The sequence below is a fragment of the Mytilus californianus genome, unplaced genomic scaffold (genome assembly GCF_021869535.1).
Source record: "Mytilus californianus isolate M0D057914Y unplaced genomic scaffold, xbMytCali1.0.p SCAF_13, whole genome shotgun sequence".
NCBI lineage: Eukaryota > Metazoa > Mollusca > Bivalvia > Mytilida > Mytilidae > Mytilus > Mytilus californianus.
In genome coordinates, this window is record NW_026262615.1 from 9688625 (window position 1) to 9711989 (window position 23365).

General features: G+C 31.1%; 2 protein-coding genes across 3 annotated transcripts in view; both read right to left on the reverse strand.

The window, feature by feature from the left end:
• Positions 1–23365, reverse strand: part of LOC127723848 (uncharacterized) — a 373964-nt gene that overhangs the window by 261242 nt on the left and 89357 nt on the right. The window lies entirely within an intron of this gene.
• On the reverse strand, positions 3558–23290 carry LOC127723148 (uncharacterized). 2 transcript variants are annotated; one of them, XM_052229648.1, is made up of 7 exons: positions 23175–23290; positions 22306–22428; positions 15508–15620; positions 10869–10980; positions 9492–9546; positions 8578–8700; positions 3558–4300 (listed from the first exon to the last, which is right to left on the reverse strand). In XM_052229648.1, exons 1-7 carry the CDS (start codon positions 23250–23252, stop codon positions 4086–4088), a joined length of 819 nt encoding a protein of 272 aa, XP_052085608.1. In that variant the 5' UTR covers positions 23253–23290; the 3' UTR covers positions 3558–4085. The 2 variants fall into 2 exon arrangements, with proteins under 2 accessions (XP_052085608.1, XP_052085607.1); XM_052229647.1 differs by lacking the exons at positions 22306–22428; positions 23175–23290 and adding exons at positions 16600–16722; positions 17468–17600.

Here is a 23365-nt window from a genome sequence, read left to right on the forward strand (position 1 = left end):
ACTGGTCTCAGGTGTCAGAATTAGTAAGCAAATCCTGTTCCACTCGTCAATAGATATAGGAAGATGTGATATGAGAAGCCCGTCTTGTGGCTCTTGGTAGGTAAAATTCGTGAACGCGATCGATTGAATGAATGAAAGATTGAATGGATGAATGAATGAATGAATGAATGAATGAATGAATGAATGAATGAATGAATGAATGAATGAATGAATGAATAAATGAATGAATGAATGAATGAATGAATGAATGAATGAATGAATGAATAGTGCTAACCTCAACCATCAAACTGACACTAAACAAGAAAATGTTAATATACGAACCTTATAACCAGGTAGTAAAAACCTCATGAAGTTATAATCCTTATGTGGTATAAGAAGCCCATCTTGTGGCTCTTGGTAGGTAAAATTCGTGAACGCGATTGATTGAATGAATGAAAGATTGAATGAATGAATGATTGAATGAATGAATGAATGAATGAATGAATGAATGAATAAATGAATAAATGAATAAATGAATGAATGAATGAATGAATGAATGAATGAATGAATGAATGAATGAATGAATAGTGCTAACCTCAACGCTCAAACTGACACTTAACAGGAAAATGTTAATATACAAACCTTATTACCAGGTAGTAAAAACCTCATGCAGTTATAATCCTTATCAACGTTTTTCTTGTTTCCTAATCTCTATATTTCTGTTGAATATTTATCATGTGTATGATATCTGTACTTTACAAAATATTTGAATTTAATCTTATCTGAATAAAATAAAAATTATTATTTACGATAATAATCAAACATAGTATGAACAAGCACAGTTAATATTATTTTAAACTAGCTATATATAGAGCGTTACTAATATGTATTATTATACAGAAAAGAAAAACCTATAAAACAAATGTTTATACCTTCCTTATCCAACAAAAGCAATACAGTCGCATACTTTCATAATAAATTTATTACTTTACTAGGATAGAAATCCGTTCTATTTATAAATTTTTAAATGCTATAAAAGTTGTTACTAATGTGAAATAATAATATGTTTATATATCAAATGAAATGACCCTTGAAAATATTATTATTTAATACTACCGGGTAGAGAAGAAAATGTTAATAGGGAGAATCAGGATTGGGAACAATTTAATTCCTTGAAGAAAAATAAATTGTGGGATTTGTAAATATTTGAAACTGACGAAGTTGTCAACAATGTTAAATTGAATATACAGCACACTGTATTCACTTCCATTCAGGTGTCGTGATATAATATTATGGTTTCATGAGTTCCTAAACCACTTTCGTCATCAATACATATTCTGCGGTATAGATTGGTTGTAATGTTAATAAACAATGCAAATCGCAGGCTATTCAACTGATTATTAAGGACTTCCATGAGAGAGAAAAAAAGTAGTTGTTTTAAGTAGAATTCTTTACAAACGGATTAAAGCTATCAGGTAATGCGATACTTTCCACAAATATGTGCTGAACACAATAACTAATTACTTCAAAGATAAAACCACACTTGCCATTCCAGTTCACTACACTCAACCAATTGCATCAAAGATTTTCATTCACAATAAGGTATTCACATCTTTACTCAGAAGTTATTGACAGTTCTACAGCAGAACAAATTGATACAGTTCGACAATAGACTGGATTGAATTAGTTTGGACCTAGATAGAAACGTTGACAGTTCTAACCTAGTACAAAGCCTACTTGTTCTTCTGTAAAAGATTTATATCTATTTCATATCGTTACCTTAACACTGAGAGTGGAATCGCATGGCGGATGATGCACGATCAACAAGAGACATTAACCGTATTGACCTACCCTATCAAATCTTATGGAGTTCTTGCAATTCCTCCTATTTTTACTTTTAACTTCGATTTGTATCTTCTGAACGAATCTATGAGATTTAAACATTGGTGAACTACTGTTTCCTCTAATCATTCTATTATTGAATAGTTATTATTATTCTGACCGGTCTATAGAGAATTAAGAACTGCTTCCAATGAAACTAGTACCATCATTTATTTCTTTCCTGCAATAAAAGGTTTTCAAATTTTTTCACCTAACACATTAATATTCCTTAATTATTGTCTTTTTACGTATTTCTTTTTCTTTTTGTAACTTGATTTTCATCATTTATTTTCACTTTTTATGGATCATTTGTTGAGAAGTCTGACTCTTTATTTCAATGTGAATACTTGAAAAACGTTCGCATCAAATTTTTTTAATAGAAAACAGTAAACTACAAGAACATTATTATTTTTCAGACATCGGAAAATGATTGATGAGGTTTTTGTATAAGGTTATTTATTTTATAATATAGTGAAACGTATTTTGACACACTTTCACGGTATTTCTTAAAAAATAACAATTAATAGAAAATTTAAACTGCACAAACCGGAAAGGAAATACTTGTAAGAAAATCACTTAGCTTAATCATAAGCGCACCTTGTAATCATCTACGATGTAAATACCACATGTAATTTTACATCAGTTCCGTTGGTTGACATAGCTGAGCGTTTGATTTTGTCACGGTTTATAGGCTTTCCCCTTTTCTCAATTAACCTTTTCGTTCGTTTTTCTGTTTATACTTGATTATTCAAATATAATTTATTTTTATGTACGCTCCTTTGTAATAAATATGCTGCATAAAAGTTGGAAAAAAAGTCTATTCAAAATATTATTTCTACAGTGTTATACTAAATTTTTTCTCTCATTTTGAAACACTTTATAAGGTCATCATCAATGAGTGTTTATATTTTATAAAAAAATATTACAATACTAATAGAATTTATTTTCTCCCTCGTTTCAATCCTCCGAAAATAAAGTTTTTTTTTCTTAACTAGATATCGTATAAAAAAACCAAACACAGTATAGGGTTGTGCGTTGCTACAAGATCACCTTTAATATAACATGTTTAACAAATATATACAATCAGCCATACATAAATGCATCAAATTTCACCATACACGAGTCGATAAAAAACGATTGGGTTACATATAAGATGGTTATATGGGGTGGGAGTTTGAAGCTTAGAGAAAGTCCAAATAACTGTCAATTCCTGGAAAATAATGGAAAGTAAGCCTAAAGAAACGAAGCTCGTATTTTTCCAGGAATTGAAGTTATTTGGACCTTTGTTAACTTAAAATATACATTAAATATTGAAAATGAATCTTCCGATTATAAAATTTTAAAGACTTCTTTTAAATTTTGTAATGATTTTCCTTTCATGTTCTCCGTATTGTACACACTAACACGTAGGCAAACATTTAGGATCAAGATGACCATCTACTCACTAAACGGAATAATAAGCATGCTCACTAGAAAATGATCATCCAGATTTATGTTATAAGTCATTGGATACGCACTTCTTTCTTGTAATGGGATTGAAAATATATTCTATGTGGCATTAACTGGTATTCCAGAATAAAAATAACTATATAAACCTTATGATTGTGTGTGTTTTTTATTTGATAAATACTGGACAAGAAAAATTAAAGGGTAAACTAGAACACTGTTCCATGTATGTATAGTAACTCTGTAGTATATTTTTTTATTTGTAAAGATGTGTTTAATTAGAAGTGATTTCGATAACAATATGTATTTTAAATATTTTAAACCATTCTATTAGATGAAATAAAATTACAAACGAAAAAACAGTGTTTCATTCATATCCCAACATTTTTGTCTTTCCCTTTTTTTATTATTAAAAACAAATATTTGATCTCATTTACTACGAATCAATAAATAAAATGATTAAAATAACAATGAAACAAAAACTATCCATCGAAATGTTTTTTTTCATTCTCCATATATGATAACTAAAATGTAAAGCCATCGAACAAATGTTCTTGATATATTCCCTTTCCTGAACAAAATTTTATTGTTAAATAGTCAATTTTGATTATAATTTTTATCGCGTTCCGTCCTACAGAAATGTTTTTACTTGTTATTTTATTTTGATAACACACATACTTGTAATAAATTTACACATATTAGGAATCAAATGATATCGGTGTAATGTTCCTTAAGCGTTTACATCAGTTTTATTTCTAGCTAGGAATCATACACTTTTTTCAAGCAAAATACAAAGGTCTACTTTCTTTAATCTTTTCCCTACAAATTGGACATTGTTTCACTTTTGTCTTGTCGCTACAGTTTTTGCACCAGCATACATGCATGCATGGCAAAAATATTACTTCTACTGGATTACCAAAACATATTTTACACAGATATTTGTCACCCTTGCTGTTCCCTGATTTCTGATTATCTTTTCCAACGCTCTCATTTTCTGAAAAGAATCAAAAGAATAATTCAAATTTAGATGTCTAAAATTGTCGGAACTCGTCGATATTTATTACGACTTAAGTTTCATCGTTTAAACTTACTCAGTGTTTATCTTCATCTTGTAATGATTTGCAAAAATATGAACGTTTAAGATAATGAAAAAGAAATAAAATTAATTAACCCTTTCACGTTTCGCCAAATTGGATCTAAACATATGGTAAAGACAATCGAATATAGCATTCGCACCAAAACATACACGAAGGTCTTTTTGGATTCATATGGAAGATAATTGAATGAATATTTCAGAAAATTTAATATTTAGAAAATTTGTCTGTTTAAGTCACTTGGTATCTTTCAAAAAGCCACGTGACTTGCGGGAAGAAAGTTAAAAATACAAAATTCATGCGGAAAAAGTCATATGGGTCGCTAATAGGGTATAGTTTTTGTGTCAAAGCAATAACCCAAGTCTGATAGACACAGAAAAGTCGATATTATAGTAAAGACAGAGAAAATACGTGCTATATGCCTCGCAATGTTGATGCCCGCAACATGAAAAATAACGGAATTCAGCAGTTTTGTATCGTCAAAATATAATACCTGACACACATTTCTGGCTAAATCATGTTCATTTTAGTTAACTCTACCATTAACGCAGTGAGAAAGAAAAATCTATCCTGTTTTAGTTTAGAAATTAAGTGTCGAGATAAGATATAATTGTTTGCCAACTCCATCATTTTTTTAGCAAAAATAGGGAGATACAATTTTTTTCTTGATATATGTATGTTTCTTCATTTCAACAAAGAAAAAAAAATGTTTTATTTTAACTTTGCTTAAAAATTTCATGATATTTTGGGTCCTTTTGTCTCTTTTTCAACTAATTTGGTAGGAAATGACCACACAATTTGAGTGCATTTCGAGTTTGTGATTACGTTGGTACACGTTGAATTACTTGAATCAAACTTGTGTACAGGTTTTAATCATAATTTGAATAACAGCTGTGTTAATAAAAAAAAAAGATCACATTGCCCCCGAAATCAATAGTATACTTTACCATACTCTATGGTAATATTGTGTTCGAATTATTAACAAAACAAAACTGCTTGCACGGGAAAATATATTGTCAGTAAGAGGCGATTTTATATAAAACTTTACTTGGTATTCCAATGGGCACTAAGTGCGCCCCTTTAATAGCAGACTTGTTTTTGTACTGTTATGAATCACAGTGTATGACCAAACTCAGTAAATACCCGTCTAAATTACATTTAATTGATAAATTCAACAACACTTACCGTTATCTTGATGATATATTTTCGTTAAATAATCTAGAATTTTCTAAATATACTGCCGAAATTTCCCCAAAGGAACTTACTTTAAATAAATCAAATTTAAACGGTAATAACTGTCCTTTCCTAGATTTAGATATTTCGATTTTACACGGGAAACTCCACACTAAAATTTACGACAAAAGGGACGATTTTTCGTTCCCTATTGTTAATTTTCCCTTTTTGGATGCTGATGTTCCTTTGGCAACTCTTACGGTGTTTATATTTCACAACTCGTTCGCTATGCCAGTTTCTGTTGTGACGATTTTGATTTTAACGAACGTAATCTATGTATTACTGGTAAATTATTAAGCCAGGGATTTCGTTACCACAAATTACTTAAAACATTTACTAAATTTTTCCATAGATATAAAGATTTGGTTTTGAAGTTTGGTTGTACCTGTAGAAAACTTATTTCAAACGGGATACCACATCCTAATTTTTACACAAATGTTGTTTACCGTGCCCGGAAATTTAGAAACGATCCTGGTAATCTTATTGATCCTTTAAATAAACTAATTCTAAAAGGTTACCAATTCAACACTGTAATTATATCATTGAATATTGTTTTTATTGGTATTAATATTGATTTTGTTATCAGTAAATTAAAAGCAAACTAAATATTATTGATATATACATATACACATTCATGGATCTACAATCTGTCGATACCTGTATCTTGGCATTGCACAAGGTCATGTTTTTCTCTGACTGTTTATGACGTCTTTACACTAAATCCATTGGATGTTGGATGTGTACGGATTGACAATTTAGTCTAAGATGCATGATTTTTTAATTAGTTGTTAGTGGCTTTGAACTAGCTGTCAGTAACTGCGAGTACTCTCAGATCTGTACTTAGTGTCTTTTTGTTGTTGGGATATACAAGTACCCGGCCACGTCCACTCTGTGTAGTATTTCTGTTTGTATCCATCTGATGAGTTAAGCCTTTTTCGACTGATTTTTATCGTTCGTTCTTATGTTGTTCTTCTGTTACACCACTGTCCCAGGTTAGGGGAGGGTTGGGATCCCGCATGGTGAACCCCGCAACATTCTGTATGTATGTGCCTGTCCCAAGTCAGGAGCCTGTAGTTCAGTGGTTGTCGTTTGTTGATGTGTTACATATTTGTTTTTCGTTCATTTTTTGTACATAAATTAGGCCGTTAGTTTTCTCGTTTGAATTGTTTTACATTTGTCATTTCGGGGCCTTTTATAGCTGACTATGCGGTATGGGCTTTGCTCATTGTTGAAGGCCGTACGGTGACCTATAGTTGTTAATTTCTGTGTCATTTGGTCTCTTGTTGAGAGTTGTCTCATCGGCAATCATACCACATCTTCTTTTTTATATTGGTAGACGTTTACGGCACCATGAATCACAAAGTTGGGATTTAGAGTTCATGTATTGATTTGAGCCCTCAACCAGTGCTGTACGAAAACAAAATGTCAAAGATTCAGGACTTTACGCAAACTAGTTGCTCGAAAACTTCGCCCATCGGACCCGATGGGAACGTAAAGGAATAATTGGTGGGCCAACAAACAGAATAATGCAGATTTGTTTTAGATTTAGATAGACACTCGTAAATTTTACAGATCACCTTAAGTTTTTGGTGGGGTTCGTATTGCTCAGTTTTCAGTTTTCTATGTTGTGTTTTGTGTACTATTGTTTATCTGTTGGTCTTTTTCTTTTTTAGCCATGACGTCATCAGTTTATTTTCGACTTATGATAGATATAAGAAGATGTGGTATGAGTGCCAATGAGAAAACTTTCTATCCAAGTCACAATTTGTAAAAGTAAACCATTATAGGTCAAAGTACGGCCTTCAACATTGAGCCTTGGCTCCCATCGAACAGCAAACTATAAAGGGCCCCAATAGTGTAAAACCATTCAAACGGGAAAAACTACCGGTTTTATCTATATAAAAAAACGAAAAACGAGAAACTCTAATGAACCACTTCAACAAACGACAACTACTAAACATCAGATTCCTGACTTAGGACAGATGCAAACAAATGCAGCGGGTTTAAACGTTTTATTAGGTACCAACATTATACCCTTATCTAAAACAATAGTGTAACAGCACAACATAGAAAGACACACTATAAAATATCAATCGGAATGGCTTAGCTCAATCAAAAGACATATTAACGCAAGTGAACATACACTGAACGAATAAATTATGAGTTTGAATGTCCCTTTGGTATCTTTCGTCTCTCTTTTGAAATATTGGGGTTCTTTAATATGGTGTATTTCGATTTTGGAAATCGGTCCATAAAGAGTTCAAAATAATACTTTGTTTGATCTCTTCAAAAAAATGAGTTATTTGGGTTCTTTGATATGCTGAATCTAACCGTGAATTAAGATTTTTTTGGACCAGTTTTCAAGTTGGTTCAAATCGGGTTCCAACAGTGAACTGAATTTGATTTCAACAAATATTGAATATTTGGGGTTATTTGATATGCAAAACTAACTATCTTTTTTTAGATTTTTTTGTTGTTGTCCCGTTATCAAATTGGTCCATACAGAGGTCCAAAGGGTCAAAAATTAAACTTTGTTTGATTTCACAAACAATAGGATATGGGGGTTCTTTAATATTCCGAATCTATTTAAATGTTGGATATTGACCCACAAAAGATAAATGTCCACTTTCAGATTTTTTTAAAAGTTCTTAGATCGAATTCATTTTGTGTCAGAAACCTATGATTTGTCGAATATTTAATCACAATCCAAATTCAGAGCTGCATCAAACTTGAATATTGTGTCATACTTGCCCTTACTGTTCAGGGTTCGACCTCTGCAGGTGTATCAAGTAGCTCCATGTGGAGCATGTCATTGTGTTTACCTCGGAGTTTGGTATTATTGTTATGTTTTTGTTTATATTTACTTGTATCTATCAAATATATTTTTTTCTACATGTCCTTTGAAGAAGAATTAAAATAAACAGAGCGAAATACAGAAATATACCTTTTGCAGTAAATGGTTCTGCTACTTGTTCAGAGGTGTAATCCGTTGCTCCTTGTAAGAATGATTCTATTTCGTCGATTTCTGCAAACTGTTGCACTTCATTCACATGATTTGTAGTGTTTCCTACATTTTAAGGCATAAAATATAAGAAAAATAACTAGTTTTGTTTCTTCTATAACTTGGTATTGGGTCCTAATTAATGTTATTATTCGTATATCTTTGATAAAAAAAGAATTGTTTTATTATTCTGCAATGTAGGTTAAACATTGACCCTATCAAATTGGTTCATGCGTTAAATGAATGCAATCATGCAACATATTTGTTGACTGCGCATTTTGGTAGAGAAACTTATACTTGATTTCTATTAGTTCTTTTCGACTAATGAGTTTTCAATGTCCCCTTTTTTCCTGCCTATCCGATATTACATACACATATTGTCATTCTTTTTAAAGCAAAGTGTTAACAGTATTTTGCCTGGCAATGCTTGTTTAACAATCCATTAGTATATAACATAAACTTTCCAAAATAAAGGGGATGCCGTCGAACTGTATATTAAATCAATTTCATTTAAAAGCATAACAACAAACAAAACAATAATAAGATAATCCACAATAAAATTCAATAAAAGCTATGGCAAAACATATTTTTCTATATATTTCAAAACATATGTTGTAATGTTGTAAAAAAGAGAATGGATGTGTATAGCTCTATTTTATTACTTCTTTTTAGTTGTGTTATCGTGTTTTGATCAGATTCAGTCGTGTTGTCATCATTTTGTCGATTTGTTCAATCGTTTGTGTTTATTTCTTAAAAATTGTAGGCATGTTTTTTTTTGTTTTTTTTTCACAAAGTACATGTATTTGATACAACATTAAAATACAAACACAGAAACTAAGAGTGCAAAATATGTTTACCGTTGTTCTCAAATGTTCTGGTATCAATGTGACTCTCTCGCTTCTGGTAAATTTGCTGCAACACAAACAAAGAGAAACCCTTTTTCACACTTATTTATCAATAGACAAACGTAATATAACAATATCAGAACGCAATTTAACAATTCTGAACCTTAATATAACATTTCCGAAACCTTCAACACAACAAAAGCAACACTTAATATAACAATTATCTTTGATAGCAGGAAATTATTGCTGACAGGTAAAAAGAATATTTTCATCTTTCAAAAAGTTTATACGTCCTTTAAATAATATTGATAATCTTCAGGCCAACCATCCCAATTATCAATGAGCTTTCAATTACCGACACAACAGACAAAAAAATGTAGCCTCCATACTCTGACATTACAAACTCATTTTTTTACCTTCAGGGAAATTGTCAAATCTTTTTAGAATGACAGGCATGACATACATACTAATTCCGTTACTATGGTTGTTTCTTTAGTGGTCATTCTGTTAGGAGCTGGACTGTGGTATTTTTTGACAGGTTTTACTTATGAGACATACATGTAGATATGCAAAGAAGATGTTTTTGCAAACATTTAACTGGTTTAACACTACACTCTTGTTTACCTATGTCAAGTCAGGCTATATGTCCAACGTGTGTTTTTTTTTTGTTACTTGTCTTTAGATATAAGAAGATGTGGTATGAGTGCCAATGAGACAACTTTGTTTGTATGTCTATATTTTCATATATTTGAAGTCTCTGCCATTTCGTTCAAATCTCCTCTTTTTTTTTTCTGTCGTTTTCCTGGAATTGTGAATTCTTTCCTTGAACTTTGGTATATCAATCATATATTTTGAAATAAGAATATAGTCGTTTTAAACAAAAAGCACGTAAGATTAAGAACCAAGGTCCATGGGGAAAGACTATAAGACAACTAATAATTTACAAGCTTATTGATTTGACTATACCTGGTTGTGGGAATCTAAGAAACACATGTAATATTCAAGGAAAAAACAACATACTTTGTTTTGGCAAAATATTACATAGATCAATGTAGAATACAGAAATTAAATCCAAACTTTAAACCTTGATTGGATTTTGGTTTTCGGGAAAGAGAAAACAATGCATCCCTATAGATTTTGATGGGGTTTGTGTTGCTCTGTCTTTAGTTTTCTTTTTATTGCTTTTGAGGGATTTTAATTTTCGTTTCGTCGTTTTTCATATTTTTGGAATGGTTTTGTCGGTCTTTGTTTTGATAGTTCTTTCGATATCGTTGGTATTTTCTGCCTTCTTTATCCAGGTGAAACACTCTGTTTTGGTCCGTTTGTGGGTGGTCTTTGTCAATTAATATTATATACCTAGTACTCAGTCTTAAGCTAATTCACACTTGCCTCAGATGGAAATAAAGTTAGATATGAAATTGAATGATGCTGTGACGAATTTCTTTGAGCCCAATTACGGGACCTTTTATTAAGCAACGATGCTATTGAAGCCCTTGTGGTTCTGAAAATAGAATCATTTGAATGAAAAAAATATCATAGCTAACAAGTCGATTATTTACCTAAAGGAAGAAAAATACTAAAGTGGTAGTGTAGTTAATTTCAATCATAATGCACAATAACTTTTTTCTTTTGAAGCTCACAGAATATACACATTGAACGTTTGAAGAAACTGTTTAAACCATTCTTTTTAACAGTTTGCATGGAGTATTTGCAGTATATGCAATATATTATTGTAAATAGTGTTGTTACTCCTAACTTTGCTCTGCGAACAACTAAATGTAAAATCTTTTTACATTTAGAGGTAATTATTTGTGGCTTTTTTGTTTTTACCTCGAACATGTTGGTATTCAGTATTTTTGTTATTCTGTTTCGATATGGTATCTTCAGAACAACCCTAAACGTAAAAACAAGCTAGAAATTACATGAGTTAACCACATTTAATAATTTTTTGGGCACATTTTTCATACTGAAATTATCAAAACAAATGAAAATATCTGTTAAAGTACTATTGTGAATGTTAAGTTTTGTTTAATAATTTAGTGTTCATATTTTCATTATTATAGTGGGCTTTGCGGTCACAGTATTCGTTTACTATAAATCATGCCTTAGTATGGTGTGGAGTGTTTCTAAGGAGAAATGACTTCAATATATTTTACCATGGTGCATAAATTGGAACCTGTATTATGTAATTTTGATTTAGTACACTGTGATTGAGACAACTCTAAAAACCCTAAAGTTTTATTTGTAATTCTAATCGGATATTGTATTGTGTCTTATCGTTTGTAGTTGTAATTCTTTATTTTCTATTCGTATGTAAAAGTAAAGAGAAATTATCAACCATTTCATCTGTATGATTTTAGTTAAAAGCAACTATGTGCACAGGATTTATTTGTTTTACACAGTTTGATTTGGAAGAACGGCCTACATAGTTAAATAAAGCAGTTAGTTGCACATTAACTGACACAATTCTATATTAATATTCTTGTAATTGTTACAATATACTTTGTGGCTTTGATACATTCGTGTGACAGACACACAGTTCGTAATTTTATTATGCTGTTTTTATGTACTGTTTTATATTAATTTTAGTTATTCGTTGTTATTCTGTGGTTAACATCTCAAAATGTACTTTTATATTATTTATTTATGTATGTCTCTGTCATGAGTGTTCCTGCATTTATCAAGAACCGATTCTGTTAACATTTTAGAGGATTGCAACACAATTTCATATAGCAGTCCTAAGTATGAAATCGTTCAAATTATAATGGCATATTGTTATTCTAAACTGTTTCCCAAAATTGATCGCCCTGAAGATCATAAAAAACAGTTTTTTTAAATAAAGTATGTCAATGAAGGTTTTGATTTTGTAAATATTGCCGGTATTTTTAACGACCATTCTGTTAAAGAACAAATTCCGGGATATTTTTATAATACTGAGCTCCCTCTTATTTGTTATATTTACAAGAAATCTACTCGGAAATTTGTGTTTAATTATAGCCAATTGTGTAAAGATGTTAATATCAGTGAAAATACACCTACTTCATGTAATTGCAGTAATTCTGAATACATTTATGGACCCATTTCCCATGTTATAACAGAAGATCTTAACATCGTTCAAGACTGCGAGTTAAAATCATTCCTCAGTAAAGGACCTAAATATCGTCCAATTATTAATTGGAATGAGTGTCGTAATATCATCCACGACTCACTCCATACTTACTGTTTGAAATGGATAAAACGGGAAAAAGCTGACAAAAAATCTTTGGACTCTTTTTTAAATCAGTAATGAACATAGTTGATATACGTATTCAACATTTTAAAGAACATTTTACTCTTAACAATAACCACAATAAACCTATTTCTCGTATCAAACATAAACTAAAAGAACTAGCCAAGGAATTTGTTTTTGTCCCGGCCGATAAAGCTGCTAATAATATCATTATTGTTTGACGTAAATTTTACATTGAGGTTCTGAAAAAAAGAAATCACCATTTCACCAACATTCCAACTGACTCCATTTTCAGAAAACGACATCTGTAACAAACATAAACTTTTAGCTACCGCTTTACAAGCATAACCAAATACAATGAAAGTCCCAACTATGTATTGGCTTCCGAAGCTACACAAAACACCTTACAAATATAGATTCATTTCGTCTTCAAGCCATTGTTCCACTACTCAATTGTCTATTCTTCTTACCAGTACACTTGGTACAATCAAAAACCTGATAATAAATTGTTCAAAAAAGGCCTTCAAAAATAGTGGAATATATTACTTTTGGAGTGTCAAGAACTCGTTGGAAGTACTTGATAAATTGCATGCATATATTGGTGATTTTGAATCTGTTCAGAGTTTTGATTTTTCTACCCTATATACCACATTGCCTCACATTCTCATTAAGAAAAAATTCACACACCTAATTAAATGGGCATTTAAAAAGTCAGAATGTGAATATATATGTTCAAACTCTTTTAGGTCATTTTTTAGTAGCAATAAACAAAAAAACTATGTCAATTGGACATGCTTTGATACTATATATGCCCTTGAATTTTTACTAGATAACATTTTTGTTCGCTTTGGAGATTCCGTATATCGTCAGGTTATCGGAATTCCAATGGGGAATAACTGTGCACCACTTATTGCGGACCTTTTTTTGTATTGCTATGAGTTACAATTTATGACAAAAATCAGCAAAGACCCATCCAAACAACATCTGATACACAAATTTAATAATAGTTTTAGATATTTGGATGATATTTTGGCTCTCAATAATGACGACTTCAGTATGTATACTAAAGAAATTTATCCTGTTGAACTTACTTTAAATAAAGCTAATACTAACAATGACCACTGTCCTTTCCTCGATCTTGATATTTATATCATTAACGGAAAGCTTAATACTAAAATATATGATAAAAGAGATGATTTTTTCATTTCCTATCGTTAATTATCCATTTTTAGATAGTGACGTTCCCTTGTCACCATCTTACGGTGTTTATATATCTCAACTTGTACGATTCGCTCATGTATGAAACAATGTTTTAAATTTTAACGAGAGAAATTTATGTATTACTGAAAAATTATTACAACAGGGTTTTCGATATCACAAACTAGTCAAAACATTTACTAAATTTTATCATCGGTATAAGGACATCATTCGTAAATATAGCTCAACATGCAGACTTCTTATACGTTCAGGTATTTCACATCCAATTTTTTATGGAAATATTTTTTATAAAGCACAAAAATGTCAGTATTCACCTCTGAAGCTAACAAAACCTTTAAATAGACTTATAAAGAAGGGATATAGTTACGATACTGTTGTCAGGTCATTAAAGATTGCATATTTTGGCGTTAATATTGATTCACTTATAGGGTCTTTGCATCGGCACTAAACAAATTTATTTAAAAACCAGTTGTTGGCATGACACGGGTTATGTTCTTCTCATATATGTTATGATGGTATGATACTAAACCCCTAACGGGAAGGATTGTGCCTGATATTCATATGATGAAGACATAATCTTTCAATCAATTTAATTGAAGTCTGGAGCTGGCATGTCAGTTAACTGCTAGTAGTCTGTTGTTATTTATGTATTATTGTCATTTTGTTTGTTTTCTTTGGTTACATCTTCTGACATCAGACTCGGACTTCTCTTGAACTGAATTTTAATGTGAGTATTGTTATGTGTTTACTTTTCTACATTGGCTAGAGGTATAGGGGGAGGGTTGAGATCTCATAAACATGTTTAACCACCGCCGCATTTTTGCGCCTGTCCCAAGTCAGGAGCCTCTAGCCTTTGTCAGTTTTGTATTATTTTTAATTTGAGTTTCTTGTGTACAATTTGGAGTTTAGTATGGCGTTCATTGTCACTGAACTAGTATATATATTTGTTTAGGGGCCAGCTGAGGGACGCCTCCGGGTGCGGGAATTTCTTGCTTCATTGAAGACCTGTTGGTGACCTTCTGCTGTTGTCTGTTCTATGGTCGGGTTGTTGTCTCTTTGACACATTCCCCATTTCCATTCTCAATTTTATTTATTTGTACTGTTTTGCCGTCATGTAATGTTGTCATTTTAGTGGCATATTTAACATTGCAATAAAGCGCGAGTTTTGGCTAACCACAAAACCAGGTTCAACCCACCATTTTGTCTTAAAATGTCCTGTTCGAAGTCAGGAGTAAGGCAGTTGTTATCTAATAGTTCGTTTCTATGTGTGTTGCATTGTCGTTTGTTTTTGTTGCACTTCATTGTTTCTGTTGTTTCGTTGTTTTCCTCTTATAGTTGATGTAATTCCCTCGGTTTTAGTTTGTAACCCAATTTGTTTTCTCTCAATCGATTTATGACTTTTGAACAGCGGTATACTTCTGATGCCTTTATTTACTTATCTGTAATGATCAATACTTGAAGAAGAGAGTATGACTGGGGCTTTAATAAGGTCTGTTTTTGGTATCATGAAAAAAACACTTATATTTCTAAAACAAATTATAATTTTAATGTATGCAGTCTTTATAGGAGTTAAAGACTTACAGATGTATACGTTCCTGGTACTTATATTGTCGAAGATGAAAAAACACTTCGCTGAAATATCCTTCCTCTGGTCTATCTAAATGTTCTGTTGCTTCAACAACATATCCTGCTCCCTGTGAATCATTATGTTTTATCATTTGAAATATTTGCTATCAGTTTTATCAAATTCATGTAAAATATCTCCTGATAGTTAATCTATCTCTTTCCAAAGATTATTGACATATGGTTACTGTAAATAACATAAGTTTGTTTATTTAATTTCTTTAAATTTTATTGTTGTTGTTCTTAAATTTAATTTCAATTGCCATGTCTCATGTACGTTCGGTTTCGATAGTAAAATACTTTTAGTAATAATTTTACATCCGTCTTACTTGGAGATGAAATAGACCACGACCGTTAATGCAGAGAGAATCGCATCAACTAGATTATAAATTATAGTGCATTGAATGTGTTCATTTATCATACGCTATGTCTGAGTTCAAATCGAGATATTACAATGTATTCCTATCTTATGGTAGTTACTACAGCTGGAAGACTGACAATTCACAAGTATATCATCTGCATAGCATGTAAAGTGAATTGTTTACCATTAGATAAAAAAAAATTAAATGCCCTGCATATAAATTTCAAACTCCGTAAATGTTTGAATTGAAACTGCTGCCACAAGTGAAAATTACAACTTTGGTAACTAATTTTTTGGTCACATAAGATGCAGAACAGTTTATCTATTTATTTAACTTTAGTTAGTCAATTTGACTTTATTGCTGGTTATGTCATAAAAATCTCAATTAAAAAGAGTTTCAAGCAATTGAAATGAGAATAATGTTAGAATGCATTGAAAACATAGACGAAGGAAGCGTAATGTAATGTTCCACTTCGTGTACCATATGTATGAATATTATAGCAATTTTATTCAAATTTTTGTTATTTACTGACCTAAACAGATGGAAAATTATTATTTTGTTAGAACAGACTTTCGATTGCCAGTTTATATTAGAGATGATCCTTTTCACCTTTCAGAAACACACACACACAATCGGCAGGTCCGATCACAGGAAATTAATTAACATGATTAACATGGTTAAGTGGTACCTTCAATACTTGTGTAGCACATGTAACTGTTTCGTTTGTTGAATGTTTAAGTAAAAGCATCAGCAAATTTCTTATCATCAATCGTAGGATAGCCACATTTTCGCTAACGCCTTCAGCTGTTACCTTGCTAAACAAATGAATCTTTTAAGAGTAATCATTTAATATATTAATTTCCATTTAATAATTACATACGTGAAAAGTAGACCATACATGATCAGCTATGGAACCTTAATACTTATTGAATGTATGAATCAATTACAATCATATTGTTAATTTCATTCTTGGCACCAATATAATAGAAGTATAACAAGGGTGTTCCAAATTGTGTCTCTTATTATGTATATACACGACGCTAATGAATTATAAGTTTCTTTTGATTAAGTTTATATAATTTCAAGTTTTTTTAAAGTGATTCTGAAATACTGATAATAATTATACGTCGGATTCTTACAAAATTATGACAAACAGGCAGCATTACAGATACCCTGAATGCTCTCGGTGCATCCGAGTTTTAACGTGGTGTTTTATTCTGTTTGTTCAAGGTAATCTTTTCCTGATTGTCCGTTTTTTTTTTCTTTTCTTTTATCATGATGGTGTTTAAATCAACTTCTTATTTTTTGCTTTTTGTATTGTTGAACTTGTTTCCAAATTCACTTTTAAATTATTTGAGTATTGTTTTTTAAACATGATAAAGACGTACTCTGTTAAAACTTCAATGTATTTTTCGCTATCAAATCTCAGATGTACATTGTTTTTCAAAAAGAACTTATTGACCTTATTCATAAGTTATAAACAATAATGTTGATATGAAACAGATATAGACCATCACATTGATCTTTTTGCTGAAACAAAAAATAAACTATCTTACGTTCAAATTTGAAAATAATTCACCAATTTGAATTGCAAATCCACATAAACGAGCAACTGTATCTGGGTTTGATATCATATCTTCCTTCTTTAAAAATTCTTCCTTGCATCTATGATAATGACAAAAACAACGATCTATTTAAAACATCAATCAGATCAATATTGATTGAACTATTGGTAAGAAAAACAGCTGTCATAAGGAGATCAAGAACCTTTTCCTTAAGTTCATCTAAATGTTGTTAAATACTTAGTTTTCTGCTTACAGTTTTGCGTTTGTCCTCTATGTTTCCCGTCCTCTTTCTTTTTATAATTTCAACAAAAATTAAACAAAAAACATAAAACAAACAAAAAACAACTCTTACTTACCTCTTGATAAATACACTGCGAAATAAAATATAATTGCAAGACATGCAGATATATGTTTTAGTAAGATATTTTAGCTACACAATAAAACTACTACAATATCAAATGGTCATTTTACAATCTTAAACAAAAGATAAATTTGATAAATATATACATGAATAAAATTTAAAAATTAAGGAATTATATGTTTACCTATTATTAATCGCCTAGTTAATATAAATTCTTATAACAGAACCTTTTAGAATCAGCATCAACTTCAAATTCCATAATGCACTCATAAAAAGAAAACTGAAGACGAAGATTTCCTTTTAAATATGAATATTAAAAGTGCAATGAAAAATATCAGGAGGTGGGTCATTGAGTTAAAATATTTTTGGTTTATTAATAGTCAGATATGGATACGATTTTCGTATGTTTTTTATATATCTTATTAAAATATCCAAAGATATGTAAGAGTGCATAAAATCGAAGTATCGTCCCTCTAGAATGTACATCAACCAACAAGTTATTTCCGATAACAGTGACAATTTACAATACTTATCTTGAGTTCACTCGTGCTAATGATGACCTTTTTTTTCAATATGTTTCCAAATGTGTTCATTTCACGACTGTAACCCGCTACGTTGAAAAGATTTGTTGATCATTTCCAAAGAAAACAAAAATAAAATTCCCTTTTTTTTGTAATCTTCTTTTGTGGGGTTCTTGTGCTTAATCTGTAGTTTTCTATTGATTGTGTTGTGTGCAGTTATTAGTCTGTTGGTTTTTTTTTACATTTTCATTCTGTTTAGCCACGGCGTTGTCAGTTTATTTTCGACTATCAGTTTGAATGCTCTTTAGGTATCTTTCGCTATATTGTTCCAAGAGAAGAAAAAAACAATCTAATGATTAAACACATTTCTTCGAGTTTGTTATATTTTTCTTTCTGAGTGGTGCGAGTTTGATGAAGTGATGCAAGTTGTAATAATTAGTGAGAATGTGTGAGTGGTGCGAGTTTGATGTGGGACGAGTTGTGATAGATTCAAGACAAATTAAATACAAAACCATTTCCGCCTGCTCAAATAACGTAGACGGTAAGGAACCAACTATGGAACTTTATTTGGGGTTTAATTAATTCAGCTACGCTAATTTAAGCAATCACTATATAAAATTATTAAGTACATTACATACACTATATATTTATAATTATATAATACTTCAGACGATCGTCGGCTCAAAGACAAATCGGCTAAACAAATTAGGTCTACAAATCAAATAGTATACATTTAGCAAATTATTTCAACTACCTTTTCAAACAAGCTCTCTATAATACTTGATAACACTCCCTGTTCTGTACAATTTTGTAGCATCTGTACAATGACGTCCGATCCTTCTTTTATGTTATCGGGTCGTAATGCCAGTTCATGCATTATATCATTGAAAACAGAAATAATATCGTCTGTACTGGAAGAATTACTAGCATCGTCTAATCTAAGACTTACTAATCGATGGAAATCTTCACATACGTTATTCTGAAATTGTGTAATTGGCGATACATTCCTTTATTTATAAGTAGCGCATGTAAACTAAAACTGCTGTTTTGAACAAAAACCATATTAAAAGACTAACACACTTGAAATAAATCACGAAACAAAAAACCAGAAAAATAAAAATTTACATCTTTTTTTTTTTGATTGAAAAAAGCATGTATAAACGGTTAAGCAGTAAAACAACTGGATCTAAATACTCATTGAGGATTCAATTTAAATCAATTGAATCCGACATCAACTCTACATTGCGTAAAACTATATGCTTGTTATCAATAGCATTGCCTGAAATAATTTGCATTATCTCATACAAGTTACCACACGGTGGTACTCGGTACAAACAATTCATCCTAGTAAGTTTAAGGGCATCTTTAAGTTATTTTGTTACACATTTCCAGTTAATATAATAACGTATTGGATTCCATCTGATAAAATTTCAAAACGTAAACGGGTTGTGCATACGTAAATTGTACCATTTTTTTCTGTTTATTTACAGTCTAGTCTAAATCAAATATTTGCGTTTCTTAAATTAAATATTATATAGCAGTATAACTGTACATACCTGAACATTTATATCACCCTGGACGTTTGACTTTCTCAACCTTGAAGGTACAGGAGTTGTACTTATAGCTTTAAAGTAAAAATAAAACAAATTAGAAAGAACAACAGCCTGAACGATGCTATGAAATAAAAATGGCTAAAATTGTGTACTTTTCCAAGTTATAATTTGTCATTTATCATGCGTATTTCGTAGAAAGGGCTTTCAAAACAAATAAGTCAAAGATAGACAGACAAAACCATGGCATAAGGTAACTATGGCAACAAGGGTTTCAGTAATGAGGTGACAGATATTATTGGAATATTTAAAATCAGAAGTCGTAAACAAACTGACAAACCCATGGCAAATATCGAAAGAGGACGAAAAGGCAAACAGTACACACAACAAAACAAAGAAAACTAGCACTGTGAAAGACGAATCCCACTAGAAACCGGTGGTGATCTCATGTGCCATAAGTGAGACCTAGCCAACTGTATATTGTATTATTCTAGCATAATTTATTTTCTATAATGACTTGATTCCAAAGAATTCAGAACCCCGTGTCTTCAGCTCTTCACTCGCGCTGATTGATTTAAAATCAGGACAGGGGTATCCATGACACGTCTGGTATAGGGTTTCATTCAAGTAGTTTTGCTAATAAAACAAATTAAGATGCAGAAAAAATATGTAATTTATACCCTTTGATCACAACATCGCAGCAACTACAATTCAAGTACCGCATTTATACATTACTCACATTTATGTAGGTTTATTCATCAATTCATATTAGCAAAATATTACAGAACGTTTTTGATTCTATAGTAAATCTCATAATTCTATGAACAATTCTATGGACTATATTCCTAATAAATCATAACATATTATTTTGCTTTTTCTCTAATTGTACGCACATCAATTTAAACAGATATTAACACATTTATCGAGAGATAATTTCTGTGTATTCACGTACCATTAACTGGTCTTCGTAGCTGTGTCGGACGTTGGGGACTTGTTATCATTTGTGGCGCCTTTATTGGGGCATAGAAATGTATCTGTCCCTATGTCATGGTAGGAAGTATATACCCGGATCCAGCTGAAGGGAACACCTGACTCATCATACTGAAAGAAGGCTGTCCCTAAAATGAAAATTGAGCGTTCCAAATATTTGATGATGCTAAAATAAACCTTTGATTTTTCATGCCAGCAGCAGGCTTTCCATTTAATCATAATCAAACAAATCAAGTATTCGACACTCAAGGAAGCATTTGATTCATCATACCGACCGCATGCTGATATATCTTGCTAAAAATAATGACAGTGGAATGTCACTACCTTATTAAGCAACTATATAAAATACTTAATGACGCTGATGGGAACATCTGATGCATCATACTGGCAGCAAGCTGTTCCTAAAATCATAGTCAACTATACTACATTTCAAATATTTGCTGGGTCTGATAGGAACATCTGATTCATCATAAGTGGCTTTCGTGTTTGAACTTTCACTTGTCTCTTAAATAAGAGTAAGCATGCAAAATAAAAGGTGACGCTGATGGGAACATTTACCTTATACCGACAGCAAACTGTCACTGAAACTATAACCTTGCATAACTTTGTTACTCTAACGGGAACTTTCCCCTACGTTCGGTTTCGATAGTAAAATACTTTTAGTAATAATTTTACATCCGTCTTACTTGGAGATGAAATAGACCACGACCGTTAATGCAGAGAGAATCGCATCAACTAGATTATAAATTATAGTGCATTGAATGTGTTCATTTATCATACGCTATGTCTGAGTTCAAATCGAGATATTACAATGTATTCCTATCTTATGGTAGTTACTACAGCTGGAAGACTGACAATTCACAAGTATATCATCTGCATAGCATGTAAAGTGAATTGTTTACCATTAGATAAAAAAAAATTAAATGCCCTGCATATAAATTTCAAACTCCGTAAATGTTTGAATTGAAACTGCTGCCACAAGTGAAAATTACAACTTTGGTAACTAATTTTTTGGTCACATAAGATGCAGAACAGTTTATCTATTTATTTAACTTTAGTTAGTCAATTTGACTTTATTGCTGGTTATGTCATAAAAATCTCAATTAAAAAGAGTTTCAAGCAATTGAAATGAGAATAATGTTAGAATGCATTGAAAACATAGACGAAGGAAGCGTAATGTAATGTTCCACTTCGTGTACCATATGTATGAATATTATAGCAATTTTATTCAAATTTTTGTTATTTACTGACCTAAACAGATGGAAAATTATTATTTTGTTAGAACAGACTTTCGATTGCCAGTTTATATTAGAGATGATCCTTTTCACCTTTCAGAAACACACACACACAATCGGCAGGTCCGATCACAGGAAATTAATTAACATGATTAACATAGTTAAGTGGTACCTTCAATACTTGTGTAGCACATGTAACTGTTTCGTTTGTTGAATGTTTAAGTAAAAGCATCAGCAAATTTCTTATCATCAATCGTAGGATAGCCACATTTTCGCTAACGCCTTCAGCTGTTACCTTGCTAAACAAATGAATCTTTTAAGAGTAATCATTTAATATATTAATTTCCATTTAATAATTACATACGTGAAAAGTAGACCATACATGATCAGCTATGGAACCTTAATACTTATTGAATGTATGAATCAATTACAATCATATTGTTAATTTCATTCTTGGCACCAATATAATAGAAGTATAACAAGGGTGTTCCAAATTGTGTCTCTTATTATGTATATACACGACGCTAATGAATTATAAGTTTCTTTTGATTAAGTTTATATAATTTCAAGTTTTTTTAAAGTGATTCTGAAATACTGATAATAATTATACGTCGGATTCTTACAAAATTATGACAAACAGGCAGCATTACAGATACCCTGAATGCTCTTGGTGCATCCGAGTTTTAACGTGGTGTTTTATTCTGTTTGTTCAAGGTAATCTTTTCCTGATTGTCCGGTTTTTTTTTTCTTTTCTTTTATCATGATGGTGTTTAAATCAACTTCTTATTTTTTGCTTTTTGTATTGTTGAACTTGTTTCCAAATTCACTTTTAAATTATTTGAGTATTGTTTTTTAAACATGATAAAGACGTACTCTGTTAAAACTTCAATGTATTTTTCGCTATCAAATCTCAGATGTACATTGTTTTTCAAAAAGAACTTATTGACCTTATTCATAAGTTATAAACAATAATGTTGATATGAAACAGATATAGACCATCACATTGATCTTTTTGCTGAAACAAAAAATAAACTATCTTACGTTCAAATTTGAAAATAATTCACCAATTTGAATTGCAAATCCACATAAACGAGCAACTGTATCTGGGTTTGATATCATATCTTCCTTCTTTAAAAATTCTTCCTTGCATCTATGATAATGACAAAAACAACGATCTATTTAAAACATCAATCAGATCAATATTGATTGAACTATTGGTAAGAAAAACAGCT